Raw genomic sequence first — 25,591 nt, 5'->3', positions numbered from 1 at the left:
AGAAATGTTAGAATGACTTACATTGTGAAACGGAGGAAGTACTGTGCAATCCCTCTAAAAAGAACTATTGTGCAATAATATCTCTTAAGGTGTAGAAATAGATTACACCCTCTAGCTAAAAAAAAAACTAATCCTAGTTTTAAACTTGAAAATATGGGTGTCTAAATTCTTAGCTAGAATTTGATTTTCTTTTTATAAGACGGAGAGAGTATTGCATAAGGATTGGTGGAGAGGTATTAGTATTTGCTAGATTAATATTCAAGACATCTGAAATTTTGTATTTTTAGTCACCTAAAATTGCATATTGCTAACTCTAAAATTACAATGTATGTAATGTACAATTTTTACTTTGTATGAACTGTGTATATATGTTATTGCTTATATATGGTTTTACTTTAGTTTTATCGGTTGAATACTTTTACATATAACTTTGTAATTTTTATGAATTGAAAATTTATTTCATGTTTAGGTTAGAATAATTGTTGTTTGACCTTTTATCTAAGGAATAAATGACTTTGTTTGAATGATTAATTAATAGGGGAAATGATGAAAACAATTGGATATATGTTGTTCAACCTTTTATCTATATAATAAGAAAGACATGACTAACTTTGGATGAGTAATAGGGGGAATGATGAAAAGTTGAAAACCACTGGATATCATCCAAGGGATGAGACATATATGAAATCTAGACACTCCCTATAAACTTTTAATATTCCCACTTAAACAGGGCCATGCATTGATAGTATTCCACAACCCCAATAATTTCTTTTCAAGGATCACTATACATCATGTATCTCTTCACACACTGATCATGAGCTACAATGCCAAACAAAAACCCTATCATATATCTAGCTTACATTAGATATAATGATGCATCAAACCCTAAACTAAATCGTCCCTACCACTCACTATTCCTGATGATCGAGCTATAGTGGCATGCAGTAGCCGGATCTTTTGAACGGTGCACACTGTTTGTATGCACCTTAACCACCGCATATATACGCAGCTATGTACATGCATGTATGTATCAAAACACTAGCTAGCTTGCTTAGCCTGACGATATGATGATTTATAAGTCTCAATCTGTCACCATAAAGTGATTCTCTGATCGAGCTCTCTAGGATCACGAGAGCCATGAATTATGTATGGCCACTACTATACTGTACTATGTATACTTTGGGCCATATCTGCAAGGACAGTTTAACTGACAATTAGTGTATGAATCTATGATGATATTCTGGATCTTTAATTTATCCACTAGCTAGATAGGTATATATCTCAATTCTCAAATCCTCTTATGAAGAAGGTGGAGCTGAACCAAACGTGAAGTGATTTAGAAACAAATATGTAGTGGAGCAGGGCCTAGAGCGGAGCTGAAAACACACCTGCCTTTTGGCCCTGCTTCACAACCTCCTCCACTTGATCCACAAAAATATTTTAGAGTTGAAATCTAGAAAAACACTCTCTCCATGCATAAGTGTAGATCCAAATCCGTGGTGAAGACATATCCGAATTACTCCATCCGTTACAAAATACAAGAACTTTTAGCAATCAAAAGTTGTCTTAAAAGTTAAGACATAGCAACTAAGCCTACCCCCAACCTTTATATAAAATGCACACAACCAATAAAAGGACGAAACTAAACCCCCCATCACAAAACATAGAAATTAGTGGCTATTAATCCGTATACTAGATCATCACCCATGTTCTTAGTAAAAAAATCCCATGCCACCTGGTCCAAACATCGCGATACCACCGCAATAGTACCCCGAAATACCGGTTTGTGGAGGATAGCCAGGTGCGTAGCCACTGGGTAACTAAAGTGATAACCTACAAAGGAGAATATACCAACTTGTTATAAAAAATAACTCCGTTTCTGCTTAGCCAAATGGACCAACAAAAAGCTAGCTGCTGCACCCATCAAAAACATATTTCTTATTTCCTTAGGAACACATGAAAGCCAATGCCCAAACATATAAGTAACATTTCGAATAAGTTATAAGTTAGAGGCCATATGAACATACCATACCAAACAAGATAAATGATAATGGAAGAACAAATATTGAATGGTTTTGTCCTTATGACAAAAGCAATATTTTTTTATTATATTTCCATTTTCTCTTAGTTAGGTTATCCTTAGTTAAAATAATTACTTTCCAACATAAGTACCAAAGGAAAACCTTTACTTTTAGCGGTGCTTTAACCTGCCAAAAATATTAACTACTGTCGATCTATTGCCATTGGCCAATTTAACCTATGGTATGAAGGAAAGGACACTTTCTGAATTTGTGAAAGATCGACAGCTCTCCCGTGGGAACAAGAGCAAAGCTGGATCTGAATACGCACTACACAACACAAGACTAGGCAACACTCGCATGTGCAAGGAAGTCGGCGCGAAAGAAGCCATCTCCCCCAATGCACCCAATGCCATGCCTGCCTGATCTCTTCATGCACGCACCTCCATTACCTCTACATTTTTCTTTTCTTTTTTCTCCCCTCTCTCCTCCTTATCTTGTCGTACTACCAAAGTAACCAGACAATCTACTACTATAGTATCTGCCATGAAAGTAGAGATAAATAATGTAATACCCTGTCTACATTTTTTTACCTTAATTACTGATCATCTCACTTGGTATGGATATATGGGTCATGAGATAAAAACAGTGGCGGAGGCAGGATTTAAACATGAGAGAGGAGGTCTAAGAGTCTTAGGGATACATAATACACTATTATTTAAGTTAATTACCTAATTAGTTAGGTGATTATGTGTGAAAAATGTTGGAGGAGACATGCCACTGGCCGTCCCCTGTCCCTGCCATTGGATAAAAGAAAAGGTTATATTATTCACTTACAGTTTTACGGTCTTCTTAGGTGTAGTAAGGGACTTGAGTATGGGTGGACGCTGTCACACTGAGGTGGTTATGCTTTTTATTGAGATTTATTCAAAATTAATTTATTATATTTTTTTTCTCTATCGTCTGAGGTGTGTGTTTTTTTTGGTTAACAAGCCAATGAACTGAGGTAGAGTGATACCAACTTTATTTTAAAGTTGAATAATTTTAAATTTATAAGAAAAAAACAGATCAATCAAGCAATTTTGAACAGAGACACCGAGCTAGCGAAACGAGCTCATTTTCCACCTAGCTCCTATAGGAAGGTTGCATAACTTTTAGTGTTAATTCGTGGTATACAAAGTAAAAGAGCACGTAAAGATATGTGCTCTGCAAAGCTAATGCACAAGCAACCAACCTTTTTTCAGTTCCAGAGAAATCGGCCGGCAATGGCCTGATGAATTCTAAGGTATGGGAAGGGTAAGGCTAGCTACACTACACTGCAGCAAAATAATGTACACTTTTTCATCACAAAAATAATTTTAAAAAAATGATGCACACTTTTGGCTCCAACATGGCAGCATGGAGACCGAACGCTGTGCTGTGATGTGCATCACTGAATCTCTGAATGTCTCTGAATCTATCTCATTATGATGATGAAGTGATGAACCGCACACAACACAAGAGCTAGCAAAATGCATATATATTGCTTAGCAAAAGCGATAGCATCACTGCATGGGATGCCTCAAGCCCTCAAATCCTTTTTTTAATAGATTTTAATTCTAAAAGTTGCAGCCTTTCAGGAGGAAATGAATTAATTGAAACCCAAAAGAAAACAAGGATCGTGTTCTTTTTGAGAGAAAGAAACAAGCTAAGGCGATCATGTTCATATCAAATTATCAATCAAGTCGAGATGGATCGATAAATATGTGTGTCTGTCCAACAGCATGCATGCTAGCTTAGCTGCTTCAAGTAGCAGCTGCTTTCATGTCCCCATGACCCACACTGTGATCTGTGGTAGCTTTTGTGCATCTCTCTATCTCTCTCTCTCTCTCTCTCTCCCTTGATTCTATTTTTCTTTTTTGAGAGCTATCTGGATCTCTGATCTATATCCAATAGGAATCTTCTCTGACTAGTTAATTCACTGCACAATAATTATCTCAATTTCGTTTTTCACTTCATTTTTCACTCCCTGTTTGATTTGTTCAGGTCTAAAATGCAAATCATTATTCAGTGAATTCCAGGGCTCTTGGACTAATTTTTACTTAAGAAATAGGAAAAACAGATGATCATATAGAATTTTGAGTAGCATAAAATTTTTTCATTGTACTAAACTTATGTCTAAAAAAAAATCTGAACCTCAAGATCAACTATTAGAAAGTTGTGTAGAGAATATACTGTCTCATTCAAGGAGAGGGTCATGATTGTGAAATATGTTGTCCTGGAGTTGCATCTTGCATGCACGTTGATTTGTAGGGCCATTGGGTCAATACAATGGAGCACAGAGCTCCAGCCAATAAGAAGTAAGAGCGGCTTGTTGTTTTTCTGAACTTTTCACTGAAGAAAAAAAAAGGACATTTATTTACTCTGAATTTCTGTGAGGAGCAAAGAACATAAAAGCTACATCTACTGCCCGATCCACTCGATGATGTTCTTATCTGGACGGGAATTATCCATCCATTCTTAGTTCAGTCCATGAATATGTATATATGTATATATGTATATATATAAATGTCTGCTCAGTTGATTCTAGCTCTGAAAGTTACTGCAAGACTGAACTTGAAAGCTGCATATGCAAATGGCTAGAAAAACTGATATGGAAAAACATAAATCAATTTTCTAGTATGAAGAAAAATCAGAGGTGGAACATGCAAATAAGTGTGTATGTGTATTCAGGTACGGCTATATCAACTTGGTGTAATTGGGTTAATTCAATAAAACTTTTATCATAAAAAAAAATGTATTCGTGTTTTGTAATATGTGAGTACGTACATTTGAATCTGAATCGAAATAAACATGACCTGTCAAATATTTTCTTCGTCCAAAATAACTTAATCTAAAATAGGATATAACACAGTACAGTACAATGAATCTTGTCCAGATTCGTGTTGAATTATTTTGGGGAAGTAGATATCATTTCAGGATGGGAGCTAAGCTAGCTGCAGTGTTAAGCTGGCATTTGCAACGATGCATGCAAGCCACCTGGAGGATCAGAGCAGCTCAGCAGCATGACAGCATCTCCTTGGATCGGCCAGGCCCGCACGTGCGCCCCTGCACGCACGCACGAGCATCAATGGTGAAACACTAGAAGCTAACCTCTCTTTACTTAATTAATTAATTAATTAATAATTAATTTGTACTGGACCTACAGTGGTACTACTTTTTTCAGGCTAAGTAATTTACCCTGTATATATCTATTTTTTTTCAGACAACTTTGAATCTTCTTTTTTTGTGTGTGTCTTGTTGTTTTCTGAAATCCGATGAAGATTCGATTTGATTCCAAAGCAAGTAGTGAGTGAGTGAGAGAGTAGGAGTGGAAGTGAAGCACTACTGTTCTACTTTGTTGTTGGCAAGGAGCTTTGATATGTGATGAATGGCGAACGCTCATTTCTTAAGCAGCCAACACCTCCTAGTTCCCTATTAAAAAAACACAACCTAGTTTCAGGATTTAAGTTATCAACTCATAAATTTAGACTTTCAAATAAATGTTTCTTGTTTCAACCTAAAACTTACTTTGAAAAACCGGTGAGGGAATTATTCACTCCTATATATATCCATTCCAAATTATCCACATGTATTGCTGAAAATAGCTATAATTTTTTTAACGAAGATAGTAGTTACTACCTCCATCCCAAAATATAACAACTTTTGGCTATGAATTTAGACACACGGTTGTCCAGATTCATAGCTAAAAGTACTTATATTTGGGGACGGATGGTGTAGTCCAGTAGCATGCGCCTATCATTTAGCAAATCATATTGGTAAAAAAAAAAATCAGTTCAACATATTACCATATAATGTTGGATGGCGTACATATTAATTAGCGACTCACATCGTCAAAGGAAGCTCATCAATTAGCAAGAGACCCCTTAAGCTTGGATGGTACGTACTCCATCCACACATACAAATAAGCATAGCCACATAGGTAACCTCTATTGACCGTAATTTTTCGTGCAGTAGTCGTTATTGAATGCCACCTCCCGTTCTTGAACGCAAGTGACGATTAGATAATGACACCAGTCTAAATATCACGTACTATTTCACACTAATGCTACGGTTCTAGACACTCGTGAGAACTCGTTTAAAGGAAAAAAAAAACTATGCAAATATATCAGTACCATTCTGAATATTTCATAATCCATGGTGCATTTATATTTTCGTTCCCTTATCATTGCTATAAACTAAGGTGTAAGATATACAATAGGTTGCCGTTAACACGCAAGTCTCAATAACTCTCTAAGACTCTCTCATGTTTTTAGTGAAGTTTGTGTATAGATTATCCCTGTACGAAGAATGGCTCATTTCCTCCTCCTTCCTCTCTTTCACATTATTAAAACAATTAGAGTATATGAATAGGATCATAGTATCCGTTTGTTATACTAGATAGGATTATATTTCATCTATATCTCTAGACTTACTTAAGAACCAAATCTTGTACTTATATATATATATATATATATATATATATATATATATAGGCTCTTAAGACTCAATACAATATGTCAATATTCACAGTAATTTCTTCCCCCTTTACTATTTAGCAAATGTCTATATGACATCTAAAATCAAGTGTTTAAAATTGCTTACTCTATAAACACGATATATTCCACGCTAATTTTAATTTTCTAGACACTCGTACGTAAAGTGACCTTAGGTAAAGAGAAAAACCTAAACAAATATACCGTTTTAAATAGTACTCTTTCCGTCCTATAAAAAATCAACCTAGTATTAAATGCAGAAAACCTAGACAACGGTATCTCATTGGAATGGGATACCCTTCTATGAGACCGTACCTGATATCTGATACCTATTGTGATACCAGCTGCATGATACTTGATACCTGTTAGCCGGTATCTGTGATATCTAGGACCTGATACCTGTGATACTCGTGTAAGAGAATAGTTAATATGTCTATCCCGTTGTAACGGGATCCCGTTTTATAGCAGCTCTCTATTGAATGTGATACATTCTAGTAATACGAATCTACATATCGTAGGTTTTTTTTATTGGGATGGAGGGAGTATTTTACATTCCCATTCCCGGTCGCCATTCCCGGGTTGGCGTGATTCCCATCCTCCCCTGCTCTACTCCCCTGGAAACAGAGAGAGAGATGGGTGCGTCCTCTCTATAAATCCACCTCGTGTTGCTGCTCCCACACCCCCTCCTCGATCATCTCCTCCTCCCTACCAACAACCACCACCATCCTCTTCTTGGCACTTGGCATCAAGAGACACATCCAGACGCCTCGAGTTGTAGCTAGCACCAGTGGCTCAGCTTGCCCAGTGCTGCTGCATCGATCAGTGGCAGTAGCTAGCTCAGCTCTAGCCTTTTGCCACCGACCGCTCCGATCGAATCCGGTGCTAGGCTAGCCAGCCTCCTCGCTCTTTATAACCCCAGCCGCCATTGGAGAGGGAGGGAGGGAGCTAGAGCTTTGTTCTTGTTCTTGCATGCTGTTCTTGTTGATCGAGTGAGAGAGGGGGAAGGAAGAAAGGAGGGAGGCACATGCTTATACCGTTCGTGCTGGAGTTCCTGATCGATGTCGCCTGTGATCAGTGAGATCCTCCTCTCGGGGTTTATGATCAACTCCACACTCCGGCGCCGCACCCATCTCGTCCAGTCTTTCTCCGTCGTCTTCCTCTACTGGTTCTATGTCTTCTCATAAGCTACTCGCCATCCATTTCCCTCTCCTCCTCTCTCTCTAGCTTCCTTCTACAATAATCGATCTCGTGTTCGTCGTCGTCGTTCTTGTCGATCTCTGTGTGTGTTCTTCGTCGTCGTCGTGTTCGTTTTGGATTTTGGTTTCAGTTTAGTATATGCACTTCTTGTTCTTCACTGCTGCTGCTGCTGCTGCTAAGCTTGTAGCAATCTAGTGGTGCTTGTTGTTCTTCTTCTCCCGAAATCTTTGCGATCGATTGATTGATGGCATCGTCAAGCGGGAGCGGGGGGAGCGCGGTGTCGGCGGCGACGGCGGCGGCGGGGGGGTCGTCGTCGGCGGCGGAGGAGGAGCTGAGGGCGCTGATGGAGCAGCGGCGGGCGAAGAGGATGCTGTCGAACAGGGAGTCGGCGCGGCGGTCGCGGATGCGGAAGCAGCGCCACCTCGACGACCTCACCGCGCAGGTGGCGCACCTCCGCCGCGAGAACGCGCACGTCGCCACCGCGCTCGGCCTCACCACCCAGGGCCTCCTCGCCGTCGACGCCGAGAACGCCGTCCTCCGCACCCAGGCCGCCGAGCTCGCCGCGCGCCTCGCCTCCCTCAACGACATCCTCTCCTGCATCAACACCAACGGCGCCGCCGCCGCCGCCGCCGCCGCCCTCACCGTCGCCGCCGCCACCGACCCGCTCCTCGCCTTCGACTCCGCCGCCTTCGACGACCTCTTCAGATCCTCCCCCGAGCTGTTCCAGCTTTGCTAGCTCAAACACTGAAGCTGAAGCTGCCATGGCAGAGACCAAGAAGAAGATGAAGAAAATTACAGTACTTGCCACTGGGGGTAAGCAACTAAGCACTGCACCTAACTAAGCTAAGCTAGCTGCTAGGGCTAATTAATGGCCTAATTATCTTGTGTAATTGGTAAATCAAGTGATGGTTAAGTTAAGCCTTCTGCATGCATCATCATCATCATCATGTACTCCTCCAACTATGTAAGGATTAATGAGGCAGTAAGCTTTCTGTTTCTCTGTCAAAACAAATCAAGGAAGTGCAATATATAATTACTACTACTATTACTCTCTCTCTCTCTCTCTCTCTCTCTCTCTCTCTCTCTCTCTGCTGTCTCATGGACTCATGGTATGTATGTTTGCTTTTGAATTAATCAGTTTAGTAATTCTTATATTTTTTAAGAATTACTAAACTGTGTTGAGATGCAATGTTATATTGGTGCTTTACTACTAGCCTCAGATTGTTGCAACTAGTACTACATTTTTGTGATGCTCATGGACATGTTGGGGTAGTAAATTAAATCAATCAATCTGCAGGAAATTCTTGTTAATATTCCACAGGTAGTGGGAATAATAAGAGTGACAACAGCCAGTCTTTTTATGGCAGGAATAAATGTATTAACTGGCTTAGTATTCTTTTCTTTCTTGCTTGCTCTTCTTTTTTTTTTCTCAGAATTTGTTCAGTACAGTACTGATGGTTATTGTGCAGAGAGAAAGATTCTCCAAATTACCCTCTTTGTTTTCTCCCCCCTATTCTCTACCACTACTACATCTTTTTTCTGTTGGTTTCTTGGGAATTTGAGTGTACTAGAAGACTACTTTCTAGTTGTCATGTACCAACCAGCACTGTTGCACATCTCTGAAAACTAATGGCAGCAGCACCAACAGTAGCAGCAGCCTAGCAGTGACAGACAACTCTTGTAGCTCAGCTCCTCTCATTCATTCACAGGCAGCAGTAGCAGCACACAGATTTTTTTCATCAGTTCAGCTCAATTCATTCATTCATTCATTTTTTTTTTCATCTGGCTCCAGCTCACATGATGTATCTTGGTACCCACCAAACCACATGCTTCCTGGTGATTCTGCTGCCACACATGAATCTGATCTTCCAGTGGGTATAACTGGAGTAACAGATCACCAACCACTCCCAACTTGTGATTGACAATTGTAAAATATATATACACATAATGCACCATGCTAACTAGCTCATGTAAGGGTGCGAGCGTGCGTTTTGACCGTGTGCATCCTAATTATGTAGAGACCCAGACCGTGCTTAGCTCAGTACAATTGTATTTCCTCGATGTAATTGGCTAAGTTAAATAAAAACTTACTTTGTCTAAAGAAAAAAAACTGGTTCATGTACACACAGTCTCACTATACATACTTAGGGTACACTACATCATACTGAATGCAGTGAAATGGAATGGAATGGACCACTGCAGCTGCAGTGCAGTGGAGTGCAGTATCTGCAGATGCAATTGGTGCAATGGACCTGGCTAGCTGCAATGCTTGACTCATTGCCTGGGAGGTTGCTACATTGATGGAGTAGAGCCAGCTCTCACCCCAGTGGAGATTGCAGAGGACATGCTGCAAAAGGGAGGGAATCAAGGGCCAAGAAGGTGGTCTCACCTCACCTCAGCCACCACCTTTCCTCTCCACCACCCACATATTGCATTGCCTACATAAGAGGGAAACAAATATCACCAAGAACCAACCAAGAATATTCTCCTTCTCCGTCTCCGGCCGCCATTGCTCCGGTCGGCCATCGCCGGCGATCCAGATGAGAGTTGAGCTTGATGGTTTTGAGTGTTTCAGAGCCTGCAGAAATGTAGCTTTGGGCCTCATCGATTGCCCTATAGCTTATAAGCCAAAGCCAAAATTTGAATTTTAAAACTTGATTTTGAATTTGAATTTGATCCTTTTTCAACATAGTTTTTTTTTAACTTTGGCTTTTCAATCACTAAGAATATATATACAAAAGTTTTACTCACATATCATTTTTTTAATCGCTAATAAACCGTTATGGCTTATAATAAGACTAGACCAACCGATGGGGATCTTAGCTGATGTTCTCTGAATGTGAGTACAAGGACTAACAAGTCTAGTGACATCCTGAAATATATGAGTATTATTGGTTTGAATTGATTGGGATTTCACTTGTATTAACTGACATATGTTGCCAAGATTTGTTCTCTTTGGTCAAGTGAATATTACACAACTACATTTCTGTTTTGATCCGGCTACATGATATGTACATATGTATATATTTGTGCATATATATATATATATATATATATATATAAAGTAAGTAGGTGTTGATTGCAGAAGGAAAACTCTGGTTCTTGTAGATATAGTAGTATAGTAAAAAATGCTTCCTACAGAAAAGAACTATAGACCTTGGTTCTCCTGTTGGTATCTTGAAAGTTCTTCAGGTACTCAATTGCACTAGAGTCACTGCATTACTTAATAGTACTTTAGCATGACTTGGTGTGTCAAAAAAGTTCTTTATGTTTTGTGTTTGTTTGTGTGTGCTTGTGGAGAAGAGAGAAATAATTTAGTCAGATATTTATCCATTATATATTAACCCTTTGAAGTGATTCTGATTTGCATTTGGCAATTATTGTTAACTTTTAAAGATGTAGATGTCACAGAGGATGGAAAATAGAAGAGCACAAAAAAAAAAACAGAATCTTTTGGATCATAGTGTCACTTGGGTCCAAAGGTTGGTTCATGCATTATACATGAGACTAGTGAAGTTGAGTAGTATGCCGTGGTGGTTGAGATAAGAACTATCTCTCTTCAGAAACTTGACAAGGCTAGGATGCTAGGGAATTTAAGTTTTTCTTAGCTGAGCTGACTGATTTTCAGCTTGTAAATCAGCCAACAGTTTTTCTAATACAAAATGATTATTGTACATAGACATGACACAGAAATATCTTATCTGGAGATGCAAAGGTTACACCAGAATAAACACTTTTAAATATACAATTTGATTAATTGGCCGAACAAGAAATGGAATAAAGGTCTCCCTTAACAATAATTCTCCAGGGAATAAAGAGAAGAATGATATTATTCAAAGCACACTAAATGTGGCTAAAACTATTACTTATCGAAGATAAGAATATCTTAATAGTGGATGAAATTTCAGATCTTACCAAAGCATAGTGGGCACTGCAAACATGATCTATCACGCTGAGATATGGCTTACTGGAATTAAATAACAATCTTTTTGATTCCTTCTTGCAGAAACCAAGGCTCTGCCCACTTTTTAATCACCTCAGCAGAATTGTACTTGTGCACAATTGAATACTGATTATGACCTGCTGCAAATGGGGTTTATGCATGCACTAACCTGCTTGTGTGTTTCTTAATCCCATGTGGCCGGTTATGCCTTATGCTTAGCACTCATATGGAGGTGTTGGAGACAAAGGCTGCTGTGTTCATGTTCAGTCACATTGCTCCATCAGTACTTGAACAGTGCAAGCCCCAGATTAGATTCAGTCATTGTTAATTAGAGGATTCAATATTTTGGTGAAGTTTGCATGATGAAATGTAAATCCTTTATTTTGAAACAGAAATAAAAACTGTTAAAAGTTTATTGTTAATAAGGGTCAGCATTGGGTTGATTCAAGCTGATTCAAAGTAGCATTTTGATAGGCATTTGAAACAGAAACAGGTCAGGAACATGTTCTTGAGCCCGATATGAATCGCGCAACATCATCGATCCTCATGAGTACTTGCACCGGATTCTGAAATTCGACGCGTTTCGAAGACTTCCCTGAAGAGCATAAAGCGCAAGGATTAAAAATTCGAAACCAGGACCATCTGATTCTACCAAAGAATTGCATAGACAATTGGCAGAATCTGAATAAATTTGTCTGCTTCCCTTGCATTTCCATGTTGCAGGTAGCCATCGGCCACAGGGAAATATGCGTGGTCGGCCTGCTTTATTTTTATTTTTGGAGCACCTTTTCTGCAAATGGAAAAGGATAAAAATAAAACCAAAACAATACTCTAACACATGCACACTGCCTCTTTGCTTTTGTTTGCTACATGTAACTGAACTTGCATACATACTGCTCTGTAAAGTTGCCATACTACTCTCTTCTTATACACATCGTTAGCTGTTACTCTTTTACTTTCACATTAGTATATGTTTTTGACACGCTATGTGAGCAAAATGGAAGGCAAAAAGGCGGTATTATTGGCGCGATGCACGACGAAAGAACCCGTCATGATCACCGTGTGAGGCGAAGGATAGGGGTCTGTGGAGTTCAAGGGAGAACCAAGGCCTCAAAAGCAGGCTGTTGCAATGCCATAAGAAGTTCTTGCAGATTTGCAATGTGCATTCATGGAAGGTGAAGGTTGTAGTAGCAACTTACTCTGAAGAGCAGGCAGGGAGAGTGACTGCTCTTCACATCCATTTGGAGGCCAGCCAATGAGATTGTGGCCACTGATTGGGTGCAGGAATTGCAGAAATTGTACAAAGATAAAAATCCTGGATAGAGGGGAAATCCCACTGCATGGTTGCGTATAATTCAGTTCAATTTAGCACAATTGTACTAACTTTCTGAGAGTCTGAAGCTTCCAGGCACCTATGGATGTTGACTGGCCAGTTCATACAGACCAACTAGCTTAGAGGCACCAGCAATGCACCAATTAGGGCTCAATTTGACATTGCAATTAGTGCAGTGTTGTGTGGTAAAGCTGCATTTGCCTTGCTCTGAAAGGATTAAAACCATCAGACTGCATGATCGAGTGCACTTTTTTAAACTTTACTTGACAGACTTTCTGCTCCTGACCTTTTAGCAATCCCTTTTGCAGTTTTAGAAATATTACAAGAAGGAAGCAAAGGATTCCTTGTCTAGCTCATCTAAGTTAAGAATCACAAAATTATCTAGATGGTAAAGTTCTTCTCTACCATGATATTAGTGGAGTTCTCCATTAATCTGTTCTCTCTTTTTTAGGGTGAGAGCTTAACTGAATCACTGCTTCAAATGGCTGGTTGATCCATCCAAGCGTATGAAGTATGAACACTAGCTCTGCAGATGGACCTCTCCTCTGATTCCATTGGACATCTCTGTCTTTTTTTTTTTCATATTATTAAGCAAATTGGAATTGCATGTCATTGTCAGAGAAATTGAATCCCACTGTTAAACAATAGTGCTTGAAAGCAATTTTCTTGATCTCAAGTTGAGAGAAACCTTGAGCAACTCGATGCTGTGGCTGAAGAGGCACATTGGTCAAAAGGGTGCTACTAGATTATATGATATGATATAACATGATATCATAATTATCTCTCCAGAAATTCTTTGACATGAGGTTTTCCATTCCAAATTCAGGAGTGCAGAGCTACTGTCATCCTGTGGAGGCACAGAGAGATATCAAGGTTTGATGTAGCATCACATTCCTTCTTGGCTTGGTGCAAAAATCTTGATCCGATCCATAAACCAATCAGGTTTCTGTTTCTTGCCGCATAAACAAGATATATATTTCAAGAACATACGGTATGGTACAGATTTCATGGCATATCCATGGATATATTTGTTAAATGATTACATTATTTGCAATAATGCTCTGCAATTCTATCTGTTGTCCATATTGGACTGGAAATTTTTTTACTATGCATTGTTTTCTCAGGGGGAGAGAGAGAGAGAGAAAGAGAGAGAGAGAGAGAGAGAGAGAGAAAGAGCTTGTCATCGATTTCTTTTTTTTTAGGGAAAATGTTGTCATTGTTTTCTTGTTACAAGTATCTGACAGGATGAATTACTGTAGCGATCAATCTTGACCTTCAGTTTATGATCGCACGACTAGAAAAGAGACAGCTTCACCACACTGTGAACCTAGGATCCTACTCCCAGTTGAGCAAAGACTGAAGCACCCTATGTAGCCATCAATCTTGACCTTCATTTTATTGGTTTAGTTGCTTGTCATTTAATAATACTATCATATATATGTAATTGCAAGGTGGTTAAGTCTTAATTATGCAACAGAAACCCCGGATGATGAGCATTTATTAACTAATACCCAAATCAAGTCTCAGTTCCTCCACCTAATTAATCAAGGAGATACAGTTCCAATGGGACACTTTGGCATAGAGAAGCTGAAGTCTCCATCTGTAACTGTCACCCAGCATAATCATGATACATCACCATCAGAGTAGCATTCAGCAACTAGTTGGTCATCAATGCATTGCCATGGAGAACAAATTGCAGTGATTCTTGCCAGATTAAGTACATATGGTTGCTTGCTTCTGGGCTCTTGCTGCTGCAGTTTAACTTTAGACTCCCACCATTAGTGAGTGGGTCTTCAACTTCCAACAAAAGCTTGAATCTTGTATAGTTGCATACTTGCATTAGTTAGCTTAATTACTCAGGATCAAAGCTGAGAAAGTTGCTTAAGGTGGTGTGCAAAACGAGAAGGCGATATTTTTAATTGCTGTGCACGTGTTCATGTTAGAGAAAACATCATCTCTGTCAATATCAAAGAGGAACAAAGTTAAGCAACTGTATGTCAAAGTTGTGTTCAGCAGTTGTAGCTGCAAGTGTGTAGTTGACCTAACATTAGAAACTAATAATGGATGGGTGGATTGGTGCCATCTGTTTAGTCAAATTTATGTTGCTTGTGAGCTTGTCTGATCACCCAAGGAAAATGAAGAGCTTTCTGGGCAAAATAATGTGCAATGCTCAAGCTAAAAGTTAGGGTTGCTGCCAAGAACTTTCAGAATCCAGTTCATGTGTCCATCAGAATCATGTCCACTTTTGCACATGAGATGGTTCCACTGGATCCTTAATGATCGGCTGTCCACTTAGAGGTGTTTGCTACATTATGAATTTGTGAAAATGCAGGCAGCAAGGCAGGAGTACTGCCCTACATGCTTGCCCTTCATTTCAGCAGCATATCCCAAGTCCCAAGGTACTAGCAAACCATAGAAAATCAGAAACGGGAGAAACAATTAAAAAGGTCATCCAGTACATGCCCAGCATGTGCATTGCAAATTATGAAGGCAGAAAAGCAAAGCTTGCATACGTCTCTATTTACCTCATTTTCTTATAACTATTCATGTTTATTGTGAACATGAAGAGACAAGTAATATCTAATAAAATGTCCATTCGAAATGGCATCCTAACATTTCTATCATAATCCTCATCATCGATTCAGAGTCTGAGGGGACTCACCTTATTCTCCTTTTTGTGTGAGAGCAATTTATCCTACATGGGGAAAAAAGGGAAATAGCTCTAAACTCTATTGGATGCCTTCAGACAAACATGTCTTCCAAAACGCAGATAAGCCCGTTTGTCATGCCTTGTGCTGAAGTTCTCGATGATGTCCGTGCAGCATCAGCCTTATGGATTTGTATCTAAACAGAGCTTTTCCCATATGACCATTTTAGCATCGACATTTAGCTGAAAAACATATAGAAAAGTAAAATTCACCATATAACTTAACAAAATGTGCTAAGAATATTGCTATTGACAGTCATTTTTCCAAAAGCAAAATTCCTTTTGATTACATGTCGTGATACACTTTTCTAGTGTAACACACATGAAATAAACACAGTGGTTAGGCATTGCAATTGATGTTAATGATTCAGCAAGAATTTAAATGGTAAGAACATTTAGGGCTACTAGAGATGAATCTGATGGAAACATACATGGCATGAACTGATTCTCAAAGTACCACTTCTATCACCCAACACATTTTCAGTAACTTCACCAACTACACCCAACCTTGCACAATTGTCTGGGTGATAGCATATTGAGTTGCATAACAGAGAAACAGTATGTCATCATGAATTGTTGGTTCAGATGCATCAACACGGTGTCTCAAGAGCAATAAATGGCCTTCTCTACACAATCATTGCACCGACCATGACAGAGCACAGCTGAAAATAGTTACGAGTGATAAGGGACTCAGGTGCATGTCCCTTTTTTATGTGTTATATTGTTCTTATGTTCTAATTGTTTTTTGAACTCCCAAATTGGTCCCACTGGCCATATGATGACAATTCAAGCTATCGAGCTCTTTTTTATCCCCAAGAGAAGGGAAGAGTCTTTGTCTTGAACCCTGGTCCCCAGAGGAGGTAATTCACCCAAGGCGTATTTCCTCCATAAATCAATGAAGGCATGATCCTGATATGATGTTGTGAACTTATGATACCTAGATCTTGAATCATCCAAAAGTTTGTGGTCATTGTTAAGCACTTCCGTTAGTAATCACTAGTGGCTAATCAAACATTTGTCTGGTTGATAAATGGCACTAACATTCTTTTTCTTCAATCAATAGTGTTCTTGTTATATTTGTCGTGTTTCTGAAAAACAAAGAAACAAGCTAAAGGTGACCTGGAGAAGATACAGCAAAAACATGCTCACAATTGGCAAATCATCTCCACTCCACAACCCATGTAGTCTAGGCTGGTAGTGACAAAGCCAGGATATAAAATTGAAAAGTGGGGAAATGGGAAGCAGATTCGAGCCATCGTCAAGAGACACTGACATGCATAGAGAACTTGGCAACCCACATTGACAAAATTTACAGACAAGTGCAGCCTTGACTTGCCCAAATTTAATGTACACTAGTCATAGGTGATGCAAGTGTTGCCACATATAAATGCAAATTCAATCTTTTGAAGCAAGTACTACAGCAGAATGATGGTTCGTTTATTGACAGTTTTGCTCACTGAAGTAAACAAAAGCAGAGGAGAACAGATAAGAAAACTAAAATGTATAGCATGAAAAAGGGGGAAAAATGAAGGATGGTATTACTGTATCAGGCAAAACTGACAAAGGAAAGCAAGTAAAACGAATTTACAGAAGATCAAGAACACGCAATCAAGATTAAAAAAAAAATGCCAAGAGAATGTTTGCTAAGAGAGAAATGCTTTATTAGTGGATGTCAATATAACAAAAAACAGTACTCTCTAGTCTCTACCCATATATTCTGCTACTTTCAGAAAGATGCCTGCAAGACTACCAAATTTATATGCATAGGAGAATATATTCTTCGTTTAAGTAGCGGGCAATGGGAACAGAATGTTTGGTTCTGGGAAGATAACTGATGAGAACAGGCTTGCAAATTCATCCTGAAACTCCTTCTATTTATTTATTTTATCCTAAGCTATCCAATCAGAAATTATAGCTGCTCCAATAGAAACTGATCAGTGATCGATTCCTCTACTGTTTCAGCTTTACAAATTAGAGCACAAGAACTCAATGGAAACAAAATATTTTATTTTAAAATGTGCTGCTGAAATAGCTCAAGGACAAGCTCTTGATTTGTGAGTTCAAAGAAAGTCTTTATGTGCTGGAGTAGTTTTGTAATTCCAAGAGATTGTCTCTGACATTGCTCCCAACGGTAGGTAAGAAAAGGACATTTATTTTCCAAGAAATCTGTTTTTCGTGTATTGTAACATGCAATGTATATCTACAGCACACCAGCTAACCAATGGTGCTTATGTTCTTCATCCAAAAGGTTAACGCAAGTTGGTATGGTTTTGCTCTATTGAGCATAGCTAGAACATTCTAGCACCACTGCAGCGGATATGCTGGGCTAGTCCAACAAGGCAAGCAAATTATCAGGTGTTGCTGGGCCAAGTTGGGTGCCCGAATGTTACTGGAACAGTGACAAGGTATGAATATTGAAGATTTATCCGTCTTTGGAATTTTCAGCAGAAACTTGATAGAATAAAATCAAGGCAGTAACAAAATAATACTAAGGACATGGATAAGGTTCGGCTAAAGGAACAAAAGTATAAACCTACCTTTGGATGTTATGGCTATGGCCGTAGTTTACAGGGCTTTTGCTTTCCTATCATCAGTTCACCAACTTCCTTGACATCCTGAAACTGGGCCCGCAAGCAGCCTAGCAGGGCAGGGCAGCAGGTCTTTCATGAACAGAGGAGCCGACCCTTATGGGAGCTTAAAAACTTGTTCCCGAGGCAATCTCATAATAGAGGGCATAACCTTAGATAAGGCACTAGGGACTACTCCAAAGATAATAGCTGATCCACAGACCTTCCATGTAATTGTTCCTCCATTCAGCAAACATTTCTGCTTGACAAAAATGTTTCACACACTCTTGTTCTCCTTCCAGTTTTTTTTTTTCTTCCGACTACATTGTTTTTCTTCTCCTATAATTTTTTCCCGTTTTCTCATCATCTCATCAGGTCTTTTAATCACATTTTTTATTTGCTCTTTCTTAAGCCAAGTAATAGCATTGCAAATAGTACAAAAGATTAATCAGAAATTAGCCTGATTTATGCCAGCACAACAACAATTGATGGATTTGGTTATTGCAATGCAGTTACTTTAGTTTTGGATCTCAATAGGAAGGTGAAGCTATGAATATATATTATCTACAGCTTCTCCATCAAAATGTATGCACTCTTCATGGCTCATGGCATATTCAAATCAAGTTGGTACGTCCCTTGTGGTGGGAAATCTTTGTATTGTAACTTGAATTAGCCAAGTGTTGTTCCCATGAAACAAAAAAAAACTAAGATTTTGAGGTGTGTCTGAATCTGTTCATCAGAAGCCACATCAAGCATGGTTTATCAACTCTCAAGGACTGAATCCAACTGTTTTCAGAAAATGTGGAAGATCTAACTGAGTCACAATGATTCATCTTGGATCACTAGTATATAAGTCAGCTATAAGCACTCCTAGGTTAAAAAAAAAAGATTAAAAAACGGGGCTCTTCTGTACAAGTTTCTTCATCTTATCACAGTGAAAGAACTATTTGTGGCATTCAACTGACCATACGCAGTAGCAAAACCTCAGTGATCATAAAATATTATCCAGAAATACTTTGGCATCACATGCATTGCACATTAGTACAAAACAAAACCGTAGAAAATGACCAAAAACATATGTCTGGGGCAAAATATGGATGTGTGAGATGCTTGATGCCACATTTTATCATTTTAAGTGGCTATTGTTAATCAAGAGCTCTGCTACATTTGTAGGATGCAAAGAGAGATCTCTGAGGAAGTAGCAACCACATAAAAAGATCTAAACAGACATTTTATAGCACAAGTGCTAAATTTCCTACCTGATGAATTGATGATAACTCCAGTACTCAATATAGCCCCAGAATCCTCAGCTCTGTAACATGATTAGGATCAAGGTCAGGAACTCCATCAGTTCCTTCAAGATCCTCTACAATATACTCCTGCCATCAGAGGAATATCAAATACTGTGAGGTGTGAATAGAACTTTAAATACAAGCTTTATGTGGTATACAAGAAGATAATATGCCATAGGCAGGAAGGGAACCATGTGTGGGGCAACTAGAGCTCAGGTCCCACATGGCAAAAAAAGCTATAACAAAGGCAATGCTCTAGTCCTAGGCTTGGAAGAATCTCGGCTACACCCCTGGCCATAAGGAAAAGGGAAGAATGTAAATAGAACACTTTTCGCATCATAAAAAAACTGTCAGCTAAGAAAGAATCTACATTATGTCATAAGAAACCTCATTTTGTGTTCCCTGCTGGGGCCATCATGGTCTACCATTAAATCATTGATTAGGCAGTCTTTTCACCCTTATTACTAATACACCCACAACTTATTTATTTAATTTCACTAAAACAAACCAACCTTGTTTTCGCAAATAGAGATGAGAGAGTCTGTTCACAACCTTATAAGGTCATGTAATGGTTGGAATAAGTAAAAAAAAAAAAAGATGAAGAAATCTGCATGTTTTTGTGCATATACAGATTGAACAGTTGATGGCACTACTATTAATATTTCAATGACACAGTGTAGTTCTTGAAAATGAAAAGATCAATCAATGAAAATTGTGTTTCCATCTTTATGTTCTTTAACCAACCTTGGTTAACTCTTGCTTTGCAAGAACATGGTAATGCCGTTCTGTGATCCTCTGCCCACATATTATAGCTATGAAGAATCCATACAGCAAACCAACCAAAACAATAGCCAATACTGCAATTTAAGTAACATTTAAAACGTTAATTATTTTGTCAACAAGTTTTTAACGTAGAAGTAGAGGATATAGTTCTTATTCCTGTACACAGACAACATTCACAGGGCAAAAATATGTACATCAAGACCTGTGCAATCACATGCATTGAGTTAAATGCCAACAAAGGAGATATGTGCTATCGGCGTTCTCATCTAATCTGCCAGTTGCTTTTAGTTCCCTCTGACCACATAGACTTTTGTTTTGACTATGTTACAATTCGTGCAGTCTTCTAAAAGAACCATGGAAACAAATCCCTCTGAAAAGCATCTTCCGTGATTCCATTTACATAGAGAGCACTTAGATAATCATGGACGCCCAACATTAAGTGTAGTATATGTTATCTTTCATCTCAAAGGCCCAAAGCTATAGCTGCCATTATAAACTGCGCGATGATCTTCACAATACATAAAAGCAATTCTACATAAATTGCACTGTACTTTGGTTCCACACCATATTTTTAAATGGTAGCTATAAGTATGAAATGAAAGATGTAATAGAATGGAGTGACTTTCTTTAGAGACATGTCATGTCATGAACTGGATCAAACATGAACAGATGCTACACAAGAAAACGATAAGTTTTTCAGTTCTCTATGAGCTTTCTACATAAGATGCAGTTCATGACATTTCCAGATATCACTATGAAAAAGTAACTTACTTGCCATTGCATAAAAAGCATATGGATGCTCTTCATAACCAAACATTTCTCGTAGTTCATCTCCATAAAATCTGTATACTAGCATACCCAATAAAGCAACAACCTATCAGGCAGGAAAACGGATAAGATTGTAAGACAAAAACAAAGATGCATCTTACAGCAGCACATCGTGACCATTTTCAGGCCTCTTTCTTGTGCATTTATTCAAAAACGTTTATCTTTTGGATCTCAGGCCAGAAATCATGGCAATGTATTAGTAAGAAGTCAGTGAACTAACTACCACATCTCTTCGAAGAAATGGTGATATCAATATAAATCCATAAAATCATTACTGCTTTATACATTAACAGAATAAGGTGCAACCATGTCATGCTTGAGTTCAGTATTGTAGCATATTCATTTTTTAGGGTAAACAGTTGGAGAAATCCTACTGAGATGTATTCAGTATTGGTTCAGTAAAGAAAAAACAGTTTGTTGAATTAGATTACAGAAGGTGTGGAACTCGTACCAGTTGTACAATAAAAAAAATCAACGTATGATCTCTAACAACCAGAAGTTGAAACTTCAATCTCAACCACCATCGATCTGGAGGAACATTTGCACGAAGTAAGAAGGCAGCCCGACACTCAGTGCAATGTGAAAAGGCAAAACCTTCCTGGTGGAAATGTAACATAGAAACTAGGTCAGAGCTGGATTAGGTTAATGATTAACTGGATTCTGCGATGGCAGTAAATATAGGTACATGAAGCGTAAAGAGCAAATGTTCATGAATCCACCTTTGTTGATCTCCAGTTATCAAGACAGGATCGATGCACGTATTTCTGTGTGCCCTTGCAATGACAAGGTGCAATCAAGTCATCACCTGCTTGTAGTGGATATGGAAAAAATATCAGATCAAATGTAGACTCAACATAAAAATATGAATATTATCAAAAAAAAATCGAAAGCCTTTATGGCACTCCATAAGAAAGATACTTCAAGTCACAGAATGGACCTTCATTATCAAGGCAAATCCGGCATTGTGGACAGTCTTGAATGACAAGGTGGGTTTCTTCGTTAGCATCAATAGTTTCAATGTCTTCATCAACACCCAGTGGCTTGATTTCACATGAAACTAGATGCTCTGTGGAGCTTCCTGCTGTACTTGATTCAGAAACTATCTGCTGTGAAGCTGGCACTTCTGCACAATCACAGCTGGAAGCAAGCTCTGTTGCTTCATCTGCTTGAGTGGCATGAGATGCCAACTGCATTATGAACAATACTGAAATCATGTCCGGACATCATCAAGCAAACATTTCGCCAGTCATGTGTTGAAATTAAATCCTGCAGGGGCAAAAGGACCAACAAACCTAACAATAATTAACAATTTATAGCTGAAAGGGTATAGCAGTTTATACTCTGTATAAAATACAAGCCACTTGTATTAACAATAGTAGCTGAATGTACTCCTTTTGGGTATTGATTAATGATTAATGAAAGTTCTCTTTCTGCGCAAAAGAAAGGTACAAGCCACATTACTAAGTTGCGCAGAATTGGTTTCGTCCTGATGGTTTGAAGTATGGATATTAGTACCCTCCTCTTCAGTTAGCAATCAGGGGAAGGAAGGTGATAAGTTATACTCCAAAAGCTATGGTAATAGGATCATGTGCTGTCACTAGTGCTGCTTTCTGCTAGTGCTTTGGCGAACTTTTAAGCAAAATTGATGTGATTCGTAAAAAAATACGTTAATAAATGAGTATGTGTTACTTCTGCACCACTTGCATGTCCTACAACATTCCTCTGATTTACGGGCTCTGTTAACAGCATTGGGTTGAGTAGAATCTAGAAATTAGCAATTGGATGCATCAAAAAACTTTGAAATGTTCAAGAATTCAACAACGAGCATCAACGGGCAATAACTGATACCGCTGCAGTGAATACTACACGGGGACCAATGATTAACGCTACTCTCCCTCAACCCAGCAGCAACCAAACCCAATAGGTGGGAATCCAATTCCAACAGCACATGTGCTCGAGCTAGTATATCCTGGTACCAAATCATCAAATCACCTCATCCAATCCAAGGGGATTCCACATCCCAATTCCGATTCCCCTCCCAAGGCTATACTCTCCTCTCCAACCAAATCACACACCAACACCCCCCGTCCCCCCCCCCCCCCCCCCCTCCCCCCAAACTGATCGGTGCGTGCGACGCGGGCTCTCGAACCAAATCACCCGCAACACCCCCCGCGTCACACCACCCACCACCTATCTATCACGCAGGTTGGGTTGAACCGTTGAAGGCAGCTGCTGCTTACCCACGCGCTGGAACGGATCTCCCTCCAATGGGGGGAGCGCGGCTGCGAGATCCGGCGGAGGTGTAGATGGGCCGGGGGCGGTCGTGGCCGGCGAGCGGCGGCGGCGGCGGCGGTGGCGGTGGCGATGCTCTGGAAGAGTGGAGAGGCGGGGAGGAGGGACGAGGAGGAGACCGGGACAGGGGCGCGGCCGTCGTCGGTCAGCAGCAGCGCGGAAAGCAGAGAGAATCGAGGGGGGCGTGGACCGCATGGTGGAATGGAATGGGAACAGAAAACTAACATGTCAAAGTTCAAACGCGATTAAACAAGTGCTCAAAACAGTTTTGTGCCTTATTAAAACGAATAAAAACATTTATCTTGTCAAAATCCTAATATTAACAGTAAGTAGAAAATTATAAAATACAATTGATATTCAGTACTGTTCATGTCATAATTATTTTCTCGCGACGCATTTTGTGTCGGGTTGGGTTCAATAGACATGTATTGGGAGGCGCTGATACAATGATACGCGATAAGCCACGCGCCCCCATGCGCGCGGGGTCAGTCGCCTCCCCTCTAGTCTCTTCTCTGTATCTACTATACTTGTGTATATACTATATATACACATGTATATACATATGTATATACGTGTGTGTATATATATTTATGAATATTTTTAACGCATAAAAAGTATATACACATATACAAAGTTTATATAGGATGTATATGAACTTTGTATACGATGTATACAAACTTTATATACATATGTATTAAAAATAAAAACAAGAAATTGCATCACGTATACAAAGTTTGCATACGTGTATATAAACTTTGCATACGTACGAATACAAAACTTTGTATTCATACATTAAAAAACCGAAAAAAAAACAGAAGGGAAACCAAAAGAAAAAGGAAAAACCAAACGGAACAGAAACGAAAAAACGGAAAGAAAAAACAGCCAAACAAACAGAATCGGAAAACACGGAAAGAAAAAAAAGGAAAAGTCGGACTCCCGCGCTGCGTCCACCGCTCCCTCTCCACGCGCGACACGTGTCCAGTCGCACGGGGAGAGATGCGCGCGATTGATCGCCCAATAGCCTTCTCGACATGTGTTTGCGTGGACTGAAGATGCGCGAGTCAACCATATATGTGTCTATGGTCCTTTTTCGTGTCAGATAAACTTAGAATGAAGATGAAATAGAAATAGGCATTCCTTCCTCGTTTTTGATATATTCATTTGAAATCAGGCCCACACGTTTTGAAAAGTATGTTGATCTAGAAAGTTTACGAGCCCCATTGATTGTCCTAATAGCTAAAGCCAAAATTTATATTTTCAAATTTAATTTTAAATTTGATTTTAAGATATTTTCAACGTAGTTTTTTTAACATTAGCTTTAAGTCACAAAGAATACATATATAAAAAATTTTACCTATAAATTAATTTTTATTTTCTAATAAGTCGTTTTGACTTATTAGAGAATATGTGCAACCAATTAGGACCTACACATAGAAACTTTTAGCATAGAAATATTCTACATAGAACTATTGCATGGAAATTTATACATATGTATTTGAAAACAGAAAAGCAAGTTTGAGAATAAAGAGAAAAAACACAACACCTATTTGGGCCATGAGGCCCATGTATCTCATAAAAATGTTGGATGGAATGGCGCGGAAGAGTGATGCGTAATGCGAACTGAAAAACCAAATGTGCTCTAACTGTTGCCAGAACTAGGTTGGAACATGTTCACGTGATAGCCTTTTTTCCTTGTGATCTAGCTATGCGATGGACTATCTTTGTAAAATATTAGGCTTGTTTGGATTGTAGCCAAAGATTGTCACATCAAATCTTAGAATTGCCGCAGTTTGTTAGCCAAAGTGATTACTATAACTATTATATACTATACACTTTGTTTGGTACCAAATATCGCCGCACTTGTGACAAAAAAATTATTCATAACTTACAATCTAATCGACACATGGCACTTTGTGTTACCTCAAGTGTGCATTGGCACCGTAAAACCCTGCATACAAGTCGATGAATGCTTAAGTTCAGTCATGATAACGTAAAGATGGAGACCTTCATCCAACAACGACCGTCTAGATGAGTCGGAGCTAGTGGAGATACAACGAGCCATAGTTATAATACAACAAAATAGTCGGTTGGTTTATTTTCTTGTTCCTTCACTTATT

General features: G+C 39.0%; 2 protein-coding genes across 5 annotated transcripts; one reads left to right on the top strand and one right to left on the bottom strand.

Moving 5' to 3' along the window:
- Positions 1-7,192: 7,192 nt before the first annotated feature.
- LOC127763844 (bZIP transcription factor 11-like) lies at positions 7,193-8,786 on the top strand. Its single transcript, XM_052288641.1, has one exon. The coding sequence runs from the start codon at positions 7,974-7,976 to the stop codon at positions 8,463-8,465; it is 492 nt and encodes a 163-aa protein (XP_052144601.1). The 5' UTR covers positions 7,193-7,973; the 3' UTR covers positions 8,466-8,786.
- Positions 8,787-14,203: 5,417 nt separating this feature from the next.
- Positions 14,204-23,687, bottom strand: LOC127763443 (uncharacterized). 4 transcript variants are annotated; one of them, XR_008015719.1, is made up of 9 exons: positions 23,423-23,683; positions 22,120-22,448; positions 21,902-21,987; positions 21,634-21,780; positions 21,126-21,228; positions 20,316-20,428; positions 19,539-19,658; positions 15,668-15,895; positions 14,204-14,822 (listed from the first exon to the last, which is right to left on the bottom strand). XR_008015719.1 is itself a non-coding variant. In XM_052288144.1 (8 exons), the coding sequence occupies exons 2-7, from the start codon at positions 22,394-22,396 to the stop codon at positions 19,566-19,568; spliced, it is 819 nt and encodes a 272-aa protein (XP_052144104.1). In that variant the 5' UTR covers positions 22,397-22,448; positions 23,423-23,683; the 3' UTR covers positions 14,979-15,895; positions 19,539-19,565. The 4 variants fall into 4 exon arrangements, 2 of the variants coding, with proteins under 2 accessions (XP_052144105.1, XP_052144104.1); XR_008015720.1 differs by lacking the exon at positions 14,204-14,822 and adding an exon at positions 14,857-14,962; XM_052288144.1 differs by lacking the exon at positions 14,204-14,822 and having other exon boundaries at positions 14,979-15,895.
- Positions 23,688-25,591: the final 1,904 nt, after the last annotated feature.

Source organism: Oryza glaberrima, chromosome 2 (genome assembly GCF_000147395.1).
Source record: "Oryza glaberrima chromosome 2, OglaRS2, whole genome shotgun sequence".
Classification (NCBI taxonomy): Eukaryota; Viridiplantae; Streptophyta; class Magnoliopsida; order Poales; family Poaceae; genus Oryza; species Oryza glaberrima.
This window is presented reverse-complemented; position numbering and strand designations above follow the sequence as displayed.